Source organism: Kogia breviceps, chromosome 4 (genome assembly GCF_026419965.1).
Source record: "Kogia breviceps isolate mKogBre1 chromosome 4, mKogBre1 haplotype 1, whole genome shotgun sequence".
Taxonomy (NCBI): domain Eukaryota; kingdom Metazoa; phylum Chordata; class Mammalia; order Artiodactyla; family Physeteridae; genus Kogia; species Kogia breviceps.
Genome location: NC_081313.1, coordinates 57,756,322 through 57,767,836, shown reverse-complemented (window position 1 = coordinate 57,767,836; position 11,515 = coordinate 57,756,322). Strand labels below are relative to the sequence as shown.

At 38.7% G+C, this 11,515-nt stretch overlaps 1 protein-coding gene across 5 annotated transcripts in view; it reads right to left on the bottom strand.

Annotated features, from left to right (window-relative positions):
• Nucleotides 1-311: 311 nt before the first annotated feature.
• Nucleotides 312-11,515, bottom strand: part of ARHGEF28 (Rho guanine nucleotide exchange factor 28) — a 330,335-nt gene continuing 319,131 nt past the window's right edge. For all 5 annotated transcript variants that reach the window (XM_067031143.1, XM_067031144.1, XM_067031142.1 and 2 more), the window contains one exon: nt 312-1,471. In XM_067031143.1, coding sequence (XP_066887244.1) covers nt 1,308-1,471 — 164 coding nt within the window. In that variant the 3' untranslated portion in view covers nt 312-1,307. The remainder of the gene's footprint in view (nt 1,472-11,515) is intronic.

The following is an 11,515-nucleotide window of genomic DNA, read 5'->3' as shown; positions in this document are numbered from 1 at the left end:
TTTTTAAAACTCAGATTAGACTTGCCCAAGTGAAAATATAGGTTAGTTATTCCACTGGTAACTTAAGTGGGAAAAAAACATAATGGAATCAGGGTGAATTTTTTTCTCTTCCTATCACAGCTCCCTCCTGGTAAGTATTGCAAGCCTGGGTGAATTTAGTATTCCTCCTTTATTTTCATATTTAATAAAGGGAGATCGTATTTGAGTGTGAAATGTGTATTTTACTATGGTTCTAAACAGTTTTAAAATTTCAAAGTAAAATAGCGAGGTAAAAGATATTTATTGACACTGACCAAAATATACACAAATACTTCTGAAGAACAAACTGAAAACATTTCCTGGTTTATTTTCTCACACAGAGACCCATATTACCCTGAAAGCAAGATGTGCCAGTTTTCCTTTGTGGAAAAGCACATTCAGGCAGCAAGCTTCACCAAGAGAGCAGTTTTTGTCCTTCAGTCACTGCTGGGCAGCGATCCTTCCAGTGAGTGGTGGTCTTTGGTGCTCCCGGGACCAGAAGGAGGCAGGGCCAGCGGAGAGAAGCAAGGGCTCATAAAGTCTTACTTCAGTAGCAAAGTGTTGCTAGTAAAGTTTACCTCGAACTGACTTGCTGGGGCCCTGTCTCAGGGCTGTGTTGAAAGATGCTGCTGAACTATGACTTCAAAGCCCACAAGCATTAGGACCACGAAGGTGCATCTGAACAGTCTCTGGCCCAGGTCCCAAGAGTCCAGATTGTGTCCACAGCAGAGTGGCCACCCGGTTAGGACAGGGGTCCAAATAGGGTACCTCGGTTGCTTGGTGACTGTAACAGCTCACCACCAGGAGTGACCCCTTTGATGTCCCAAAGACTAGCCAAGAAAAGTCCTTTTCCACATCCTCCTCACCTTTGAGGGCCCTGAGGTCACTCCTCCTAATCAGCTGCTGTGATTGTGAAAATTTGCCAATTATATCACTTTCCATCCAAAGTGCTTCAACTAGATCTTAAAAGGCATTTCAAAAACCAAATGATCCCGTAGAAAATACAATATGGAATTTTACTCTAGGGTCATAACAACTTTGAGCATATTTCTGCTTATCTAAGTTAATTTCTCCTCCAGGAGTCTGGAATTCGGTGTGATAAGTTAATGATGATACAAAGTTGTTTTCAATAATTTAATTATTAGACTCATGCCCCCAAAATAAACTTGCACGAAATATTAAACATTACTCCTAAAGCAATTTGGACACAGTCACACACACATCAGGAAAGGAAAAAAAAAAATTCTCCCCAAAATGCCAGTATTTTGTTTCATTTGGAAAAATAACAATTAGAGGTAAACAATAGTTTCTTCTGTTCCATCTCCAGTTTCCCCATCTTGTCTGGTTACTCTCTGTAGATTGAGCTTTGCTTCTGCTATGAACGTTTGCAGCTGAGGGCCATGCGCATTTGAGTCCTGAGGGGGTGGGTATGCAGTCTGAGAGAGATCCAAATCTGCAACAAACAGCACAGGTCACAGGAGAGTCAGCTTGAGACCTACAAGTCAGGTGAAACTATGTATCAGAGTCAGAGCCCTCGAAGATTGGGAAATGCTGTGGCCATAGAGCTAGCCACGGAGAGAATGAGGGAGTCCGGTGAGAAAGGAATGAAATGGATATCTAATGATTTAATCAAAAATCACTAAAATGGTTGGTTGGGTGTACAAACATCTCCTGTGGCTAAAAATAACCTTTACAAAATACTCCCAGCAAAACCATCAAACAAAAACTTGTTACCATTTGTGGGCTGTTCAAACACTGCACCTGCTGAGAAGGGAGTGCCCAGTTATTTTTTAAAATGGGTTCAACGTCTTAGAAATACAGTTATCTACTCCAGCTGTGTGCAAAAAGCCATATTTGCATCTGCACAGCATCTTCCCTCAGAGTAACTCAAAGTCAAGAACAGATCGGGAAGACTCAAATAACGGTACCTGGGACTTTCCTGATATGGGGGGAGGGGAGGGGAGAAAGGAGATGAAGGATGGAGACCCTCCAGCCTCGGCATTATGCAAATATGTTAACACCACACAAATCACTTAGCAAAAGGAGCCAGGTTTCTGGCGAAAATCTTTCTGGTAACAACTGACTGGGTTTGTTATTTTTCTGGTTACCTAGCAACAGCAGGGCACAGCCTATTTTCCCTTTTCTGGTAAAACCCTCTAATACATGGTTTAAAGGAAAGGCAAAGGGGGATTTTGATTTGAAAAAAAAGCAAGGCTGTTGCTGCAAACCATATTCTCTGCATTGCTCCACTGACCACCCTCCCGGAAGCTTGGCTATGTGGGAAAATTACAAATAACCAGCTTCAGCTGGAGCAAAAAGCAGTCTACATGGAAACCCAGGTGGGGAAGATGCAGAGCCCTGAGGCCCACCTGTTCTTTTCTCAGTCATTAACAAGAGGTCATTGGAATCCTTGCCACATTTTATTCAAAGCCTCTATTATTTAGATGGATACATATAACTGCCAGCACTCTGATGACAAAAATCTTGTAATTTTTAAGCTCCCGACAAGGCTCTTTGGTTATTAGCGAAGACAGGAAGCAAGGCCTGGCTGGAATGAAGAGCAAAATGTCCTCACAAGGCTCCACCTTCAGGGATGTGGCTTCCTTTGCTACACCCCCTTTCATCACTTCTTCCAATAGGAGGCAGAGCCAGTGGGAGAGGGGCTGCCAAGGCCGCCGGAAGTAGACACAGGTCCCCTGGAGGAGCTGACCTGTGCCTCCAAAGCCGGCCCAGGAGGACCCTGGGGGGAGGGGAGGGGAGGGAAGAGGTGGGGAGGAGAAGGGAGGGGAGAAAATGGAAGGGAGGGGAGGGGAAGGGAAAGGAGGGGAGGGGAGGGGAAGGGAAGGGAGGGGTTGGGGAAAGGAGGTGAGGCTGCACTCCACAGCTCTGCTCAAAGGTTTAGGCCATCCCTAACTCTAGGTATCAATGGGGCACAAAGAAAAAAATCCATTTACATCGGGGTGACTTGGTTCTGTTGATCCTAATCCCATACCTCAAATACTGGGCTCTCACTCGCTATTGAAAACATGACTACTGAAAATGCCTCTAAATCCACCATGTGTACGGTGCCTTCTCTGGGCACAGCAGCTGTTCCAGGCCTTTTACAGTCATCATCTCCTTAAGCCTCAAAATGTGGTAACACAATTTACAGATTGGGAAACTGAGGCTCAGGCTAAATTCTTGCCCATCGTGCAGCTAGGAAGTAATCCAGATTTGAACTCAGAGGCTCATTCCCACTTGCTCATCTGCTCAAGATTCTCATGGTCTCCATTTCTCCTTGTGCTGGAAATGCCTTGACCATCTTTGCAGAATTAAGACACCCTGGATGTGTAATGCTTAACCTCCCTAAGTACCCAATTTTGAACACTTACCGAAAAAAAGAAAGAAAAAGACATTCTGAGCTCCTCCAAACCGACACAGCAATTACTATAAAATAAGGAACCTCCCTCATTCAATCAGGTAAACACAAAAAAACCCAGGCAATGATTTCACTATCAGGGCAATACAGATCAACCTAGAATGTTCTCTGTCCTTCACCTGTCTGTGGTCATCACACATTTTCACACTTTTAACCTCTTTTCCTAGCCACTGAAATAAAACCATTTCACCTCTAAAAATAAACATTCCCAGTTAAACCACCGATGTTTAATATTATACAACCTAAAAAACAAAAACACGCCTCAGGACTTCCATCGAGCAGAGGCTGACAGACTGGAGAACAGTTCACCTAAGCCACCAACCACACCGATGCCTCCTAGCCCACAGAAGGTCCAGCCAGGGTGCAAGAAGCACAACAGGGAGAATGTACAATCATCCACTGAAAGAGGCAGTTGGGAGGTGATTGCTGACAAATGTGACAAAGCCTAGCAGAAGGGAAGTCCTTAATCCATGTAAGTTTCCTTCCTCTGGGGTATGAAACATGCAGCAAAGAATCCAAAATACTGGTGATTCTAGGCATCTGGGAAGTCCCCTTCACGGTTTCAAGAAAAGACTTGTTCAAAAAGAGCCAAAGAGCCAAATACATTTCAGAAAGAATTCTTTTATCTTAAATCGTAGGCTCCAGTTCAGGAAGATAAAGAACCAAGAGTAAACATGGGGGGAGATTTTTCATTTGTCTGTGAGTATAAGGTGGGTAAGAGGGAGAGATTTAATCAGAACTTTTTCAAATACGAATAAAAATACAGGAGAAAAACATCTCCTGTACCCTAAAGTGAATGAATGGCCCACGTTGTAATTCCATATGTATTAATGTTGCGCTTGTGTGTCACCTGGAGGGGAACTCAATTTCCTTCTCCACGGTCCTTCTTGGTTTTTACCTGAACTACTTAGGCAAGGTCAGACAGTCTGTCTTTGAAATTAGAAACCATTCTGTGATTTCTGATTTTATTACTCCATTTCAACCCTGAAAGGACTCCAGTACAGCAACTGTATATTTCTCAAGGTCAGCCACCTTTTTCCACACGCTCTACCCTAGAGAGGATGATCGTCATATAGAACCCTAAACTGAAAAAAACATTTGTTAAAATAAACCCTCGTTGATTCAGAAAGCAGAATTCTTGGGGAGTAGATTTAATCATCTAATTTTATTTGTGATCAAAATGCCTGTAAATTACTGGAAATAAAAATAGAATACCTCTTTTTTTGTGGAGAAAAGAACCCTCTTGTACTGTTGGTGGGAATGTAAATTGATACAGCCACTATAGAGAACAGTATAGAGATTCCTTAAAAAACTAAAAATAGAATTACCATATGACCCAGCAATCCCACTACTGGGTATATATCCAGAGAAAACCATAATTCAAAAAGACACATGCACCCCAATGTTCACTGCAGCACTATTTACAATAACAATGTCATGGAAGCAAACTAAATGCCCATCGACAGATGAATGGATAAAGATGTGGTACAAATATACAATGGAATATTACTCAGCCATAAAAAGGAACGAAATTGGGTCATTTGTTGAGACGTGGATGGATCTAGAGACTGTCATACAGAGTGAAGTAAGTCAGAAAGAGAAAAACAAGTATCGTATATTAATGCATATACATGGATCCTAGAAAAATGGTACAGATGAACCGGTTTGCAGGGCAGAAATTGAGACACAGATGTAGAGAACAAACGTATGGACACCAAGGGGGGAAAGTGGGGTGGGGGGGTGGGGGGGTGATGAATTGGGCGATTGGGATTGACATGTATACACTAATATGTATAAAATGGATAACTAATAAGAACCTGCTGTATAAAAAAATAAAATAAAATTCAAAAATAATAGAATACCTCATTTTTTAATAAGCAAAGAAATATTAATACAATCATAATTTGGTCAGATAAAAAACCAAATGCTCTTATGATGAAGCAAAACTTCAAACTACAAAGAACCTTTTAATCTACTGTCTCAACACAACTGTCCCTCTTAGTTGACATAAAAGAAATAATTTGATCCTTCCCATACCTCTGGAAACTCAACAGAGTGAGCATTATTAACCTTAAAATAAGGACAAATAGGCTAAAACACATCAAAGCCTAGCTAAACCAAGTGGAGAAGTAGAATCTTGGTGCAGGTTTTTTTTTTTTCCTATTTAGCTGAACTTTTCTTCACAGCCTAAAACTTCTTCCTTCACAAGGAATTTCCTCAGTCTCACTGTAGGGTCTAAGTCAGTCTTCTCATGAAGTTTTTAAAAATGATAAGTATACACATTTTGGCTGGTACTATCCCCTTTGTCTTATGGGTGGGGGGCAGAAAACACCCAGACCATGGGCTGTATGATGTGCTGATACCCAGAGACAGTTCCCCAAATCCCTCTATTTTTAGCCCTTCATTGTAGCCTTGAAGGGCTAAAAATGCATTTGTTGACATTTGCATTTATCATTTTCACACTTTGCTCACCTGCTACTGGAATTTCAAACTATGAAGAAAGAGAATGTGGGATCTGGATGACATACAACCACAGGGATTGGCACCTGAAAAGCTGACACGAGTGGGAAGAAAAATTGGCCTTCCTTGCATCAGCTCACCATCATTATTATTCTTTTGAGCCAACTGGATAATTGGTTATTTGCAAGACCAGACTGTAAAGTCAAGGTGTAAAATGCAACCATGTGTCACACTGAAAATGAATGAAGTGCCTCCCAAGCTGAGAAGTGAATGAAATCTTTTAAACCACAAGGTAAATGTAACCTTGGGCGAGTCAATTCCCCTCTCTGGGCTTCAGTTCATGAAGGATTGAACTGAAATCATCATTCAGGCCTCTTAAACTTCTTATACTGTAGGAGAATGTTTACACCTGTGTTTTGGCTCAGTAATGCAACGAATACTATTCTAGAAGTGCAACAAATGAATGCATTTTTCAACTGCTTTCTGCTCAAGGAATACAAACTTATTACCTTAAGTTGCATTTAAAATAATGTTTTTAGGGTAATTTCCAGATATATGCCCCACTTTCAGTCTTCCCTACAACACGTATTTGAGTTGAGCCCACACAGCCCTCCGAACACAGGATTTGGAAAGCTACCTAATGAGTGGAAGATAAGGTCCACGGTCAATATCTACACTTGATCTTCCCTTCTATGAACAGCAAACCTAACAGTAGTTTGTCATAAAGAAAGCGGTTGTCTATTGTTTTAAAATATTTAATTCATGTAGTCTTCGCCTTTTTCTGGATTTTCTGAATAGAAAAGCATTTTAAATTCTAATAATTTCTAAAGAAAAGCTTTGTTTCAATTTAAAAGCACCAAGGTAACTTCCATCATAAACATTAACTGTCCAGGTCTGAATTTAACTCCATATTACCCAATGGCCAGGCAGCCAGCAGCCCAGTGCTACAAAAGCACGTTGAGTCAATGTTCAGATCATTGATGATGCATGTCAGCCCTCTCCGTGTCTTATCCCAATCTGTTCTCCCCAAGAAGACACAAAACAGAGCTTCATGTCTCTGCATCTTGGCTCTGTTCTTGGTTATTTTAATGAAGTGTTCCAACTCATACTCTTTACTACTGTATCCCTCGTGCAAGTTCCTATAATCAAAATTCACACTTTCCTAGAATAACACCACCTCAAAAAAATTGTCATTCATATTCCAAGTCTGCAAAATAAGTTGTATTCCCCCATTTAATGATCGATTCATGCTTATACTGTGAAACATTTACAAAATTGTTTCCTGATGGCATTACTGGCAATCACTATTTTTTCTCAGGAGCATTAATGCACAACATTTTCCTTCTAATGGAAAACACTTATTGTACAAAACTCAAGGTGTCCTCAGAGCTAAGGAAAACTGGTCTCCCTCACCGCTTTTGCTCAACTGCATTTCCCATAGTGAGCCACAAACAGCATGTGAGCATCTGGCATAAAAACCAATCTGGAGATCTGAAGCCAGTGATCTCAATGGGTGTTAGGATTCCCTTCATTACTCCTCACATACCAATCCTGCACCTGAAATAAAATAACCGAAGTGTACTCTGGGGTTGTATATGTGTAAATGTGTAAGGTAAGAAAGCAAACTCATAATTTTTTTAAGTTGTGACTGTTAGAGTTGGACTTTATTTTCTTACCAGTAATTAACATATTTGGAATAATCCATGTTGGTTATGTAGGTAACACTGATAAGAAACACAGCAATTGAAGCAATCAATACAATGAAGTTACAATTATGTTAACACAAGATGCATTGTGATACGTCAATTGTCTCTGTGTGAACGTTGATTTGCTCTCACACTCTCTCACCCAGAAGGGTGCCCGTGTTACTGAGTCATGACCTTAACATCAGCAAGTCCCACGGGAGAACGGGGCAAGTGCCTCCACCTTCCCCTCTTCACTGAGATGCATTTCAAAGTGTGTTTCTCTAATCAGGATACTAATAGGTATTAATGATAAAAGAATACAGTGGTCAAGTAAGTTGATGAGACTCCGGGTTAATCAAGTTTCCTTATTGACAAATTCCTCAGAACTTTAATAGGCTCACCTGCATTATTAATCTCTGAGAGGGAAAAACTGTATGTGGCAGGTCCCAAACTTGGGGAGCTTTTTCTCACAGTGTACTTTTCAGTGTTGTGTTCTATGTAATATACTTTGGGGGAACAGTGCACTAGAGAATAATAAATCTATTATAGACTAAGAAAGAAAGAGACAATAAATGACCAAGATGCCAGAATAAATCAGGGGTGGGAAGCTGCAAACAGGTGAGGCTTTCCAAATTCAGAGACTCTTAACCCTGTATATAACATCTATAGCAGACTCGGGCAATCATCATCAATGGCTGCTAAAAGCATTAGGAGAAGAGCTGATGGGGAACTTTACAATGGATGGACAACATCCGAACCCACGGGTCAATCTTAGTACCACAAAGAGAGAAACAGACATCTCAAGCCTCCTGATGGGATGCAAGAGGAAATATACAACATCTACAACATAGGAAACAGACAACTCCATCTATGAAGATTTTCTCATGTCAAAAAATAAAGCCTGTATCTAGTCAAATATCAAATATCTATTCCCAACTACCAGTTTACAGGAAATATAGAGACAGAAGACTACATTAAGTGACACCACAGGGATGCAATCAGCGAAATCCAGAATGTAGAAAATTTTTCAGAAAATATATTTTTTTCAGAAAAAAAAAGTCTTTTCACCAAATAAGCAACCCAGTCTTTTCAACAAGCTACAAGATTTTTTTTAAAGGCAAGGGAACTTTAGATTAAAAGACTTGTGAGATATATAAATCAAATGCAATACATGAAATTATTTGGATCCCGATTCAAACAAACCAAGGGAAAAAAAATTGAGACAATCAGAAAAATTCAAGTACTGAGAGTATGATTTTAAGTAAAAACTGTTAAATTTTTTCAGGTGTAATAACGATACCGTGGGGACTTCCTGGGCAGTCCAGTGGTTAAGACCTTGCCTTCTAATGTAGGGGGTGTGGGTTTGATCCCTGGTCCGGGAGTGAAGATTTCACATGCCTCATGGCCAAAAAAACCAAAACATAAAACAGTAGCAATATTGTAGCAAATTCAATAAAGACTTTAAAAATGGTCCACATTTTAAAAAAATGATACTGTGGTGATGTTTAAAAAAAGAGAAAGAGTCCATATCTTTTAGAGAAAGATACTGAACTATTGAGTATTTTGGGATGAAATGATAGGATAACCTGGATTTGCTTTCAGATAACGTAACATGAGAGGACAAGAGAAAAGGGCATGGATGAACCAGGATTGGCTGTGTCGGTAATCATTAATTCATTAAGTGATTCTGTTTTTGTACATGTTCCATGATAAGTTTTTTAAAAGTACATACTCTTTCATATACTTGGACTATAAAATTATAAAGGGCTCTCTGTTATTCCAATAGCATAGCTTCTACATATCTGATATAAACAGAATACTGTGGCAATAAACTAGATGTCTCCTCTGGATGTGAAATATGTATAGATCAGTTTTAATACAACTGTATGACAAGTCATTGGCAAGTGCTGTGTAGGGGGTTATATCTATTTAGAAAGATACACAATTTCTATTAACCTATTCCAGAAAATAGATGAGGTTCATTTGAGTTTATAGCTCCCCATAAAAATGATACAGATTCAGGTATGGTCTTTGCTCTTGCCTGGAAAATCTAACATCTCCTCAGTGAAATATAATTCAGAAAAGATCTCATTTTATACCTTAAGTCTACTTGTCCATAGCACTGAATTGATAATGTTCTTTTAGAATTTGGATTCCTATTCTTTAGTCTTCTGAGTTTACTTAAAACTAAAAAGTAACATTTTTTAAGAAATAGGAACTAAAAGATGTACATCTAGTCCAACAATATCTAAGTAAATTTCAGTTCCTAACAATAGTAGGTGTCAATATATAATGTCAAATGAATGAATGAATTAGTGAATACCTTATTCAAAAATTCTACCTACTGTAATTAGAGTTGTGGGAATCACCAATTTGGAATTCTTATGTTAAGAAAGTACCTTACAATTTCATTTATTCTAATCCTTGTTTTCTCAGTAGGAATGAAGCTGAAAATGTAGTCAAGATAGAACTGCATGATAGGGCTTCTCTCTTTAAGCCACTAACATTATTTGACCTTGAGTCAAGCATTCAATTCAAACCTCACACCAATCCACAATGGTAGGTACACTATGGAATACGAAGAGGAGAGCTTAAAACAAACCTAACTTGAAAATGGAACACAACTCAGGAACACAAGAAGGTGAAGAAAACATCCAAAAACCATAATTAACATCTTCAAAAGTTTTTTTAAAGCTATTTCAGCCACCAAACAAGATTCCATAAAATAGGAACTATAAGAGAACAAGGAAAAATTTCTTAGAAATTAAAAATATGCTGAATTTTTAAAAAAATCAATGGAAAAGCAGGAGGTTAAGGATGAGAACATCTCCCAGGAAGTAGAACAAAAACATGAAGAAATGGAAATAAACAGAAAGACAAAACAGAAAAATCAGAGGCTCCAAGAGGTCCAATTTATAACTGGAAACAGTTCTAGTAAGATAAAACTGAAGAGAAGCATTTTTTAAAGAAGAAAATGTCACAGATTCGAAGGAAATATATTTCTTGATTGAAAGAGTCTAATGAATAACCAGTAAAAATGATTTTAACAAAAGACCAGACTAAGGCATGTTATAAAATTCATCCAAGAATGAATAAAGTGATTAATTCTAGAGACTTCCTAAAGCACAAACAGGTTACAAACAAAGAATTAGGAATCAGAATGGCATCAGACTTTTTAACAGCAACGCTGAGAAGTGGAAGAATCAAATCCTTCAGAATTCTGAAGGAAAATAATTTTGGTATAGAATTCTAAGCTCAGATATATTATAAAAACCAAGTATAAAAGTAGCAAAAATAAATAAATGAAATGAAAAAGACATTTCAACTGATTTGGAAAAAAATCCTTTCATTATTAGACATTTTCTTAGGAAGATTTAGAGATATGCTCCATCAAATAAAGGAATACGCCATAAAAGAGAAAGACTGGGATTGAGGACACTAGGATCCAACACAGGAGAGATATGAAGAGACGTCCCAGGTGACAGCTACACTGCTGGCTGGGAGAGCAACAAGGGCATATTAGAGTAAGAGGACAGAGGATTCTGGAAGGGAAATTTCCAGGAAGGAAGATGAAGCTGATAGATTTTGGAATGTGTTGAGTGTGTGTAAAATAACATTGATCAGTTATTGAGAGAAGTATAGGAACTCTGGAGGAAAATATAGGAGGTAGAAAAAAAGTGAGCAAATGAAAAAATAAGGCAGATGGTTAAAGTCTCAGTAGGATAGAACAGTCAATGACATTATTTTTAGTAGCTTCTGTTCATACAGTTGATTTTTCTCCATCTTAAAAGGGCTTAGCTCTCACAAATGTCCTTTTCTAATCTTAAATGTCTACATATAACCATAAATATGATTTTCCGGAAAACTACTTCTCAAAGTACGAAATATATTGAGCCCATTCAAAAAGAATGAACATGTCTGTATTATTAAGATT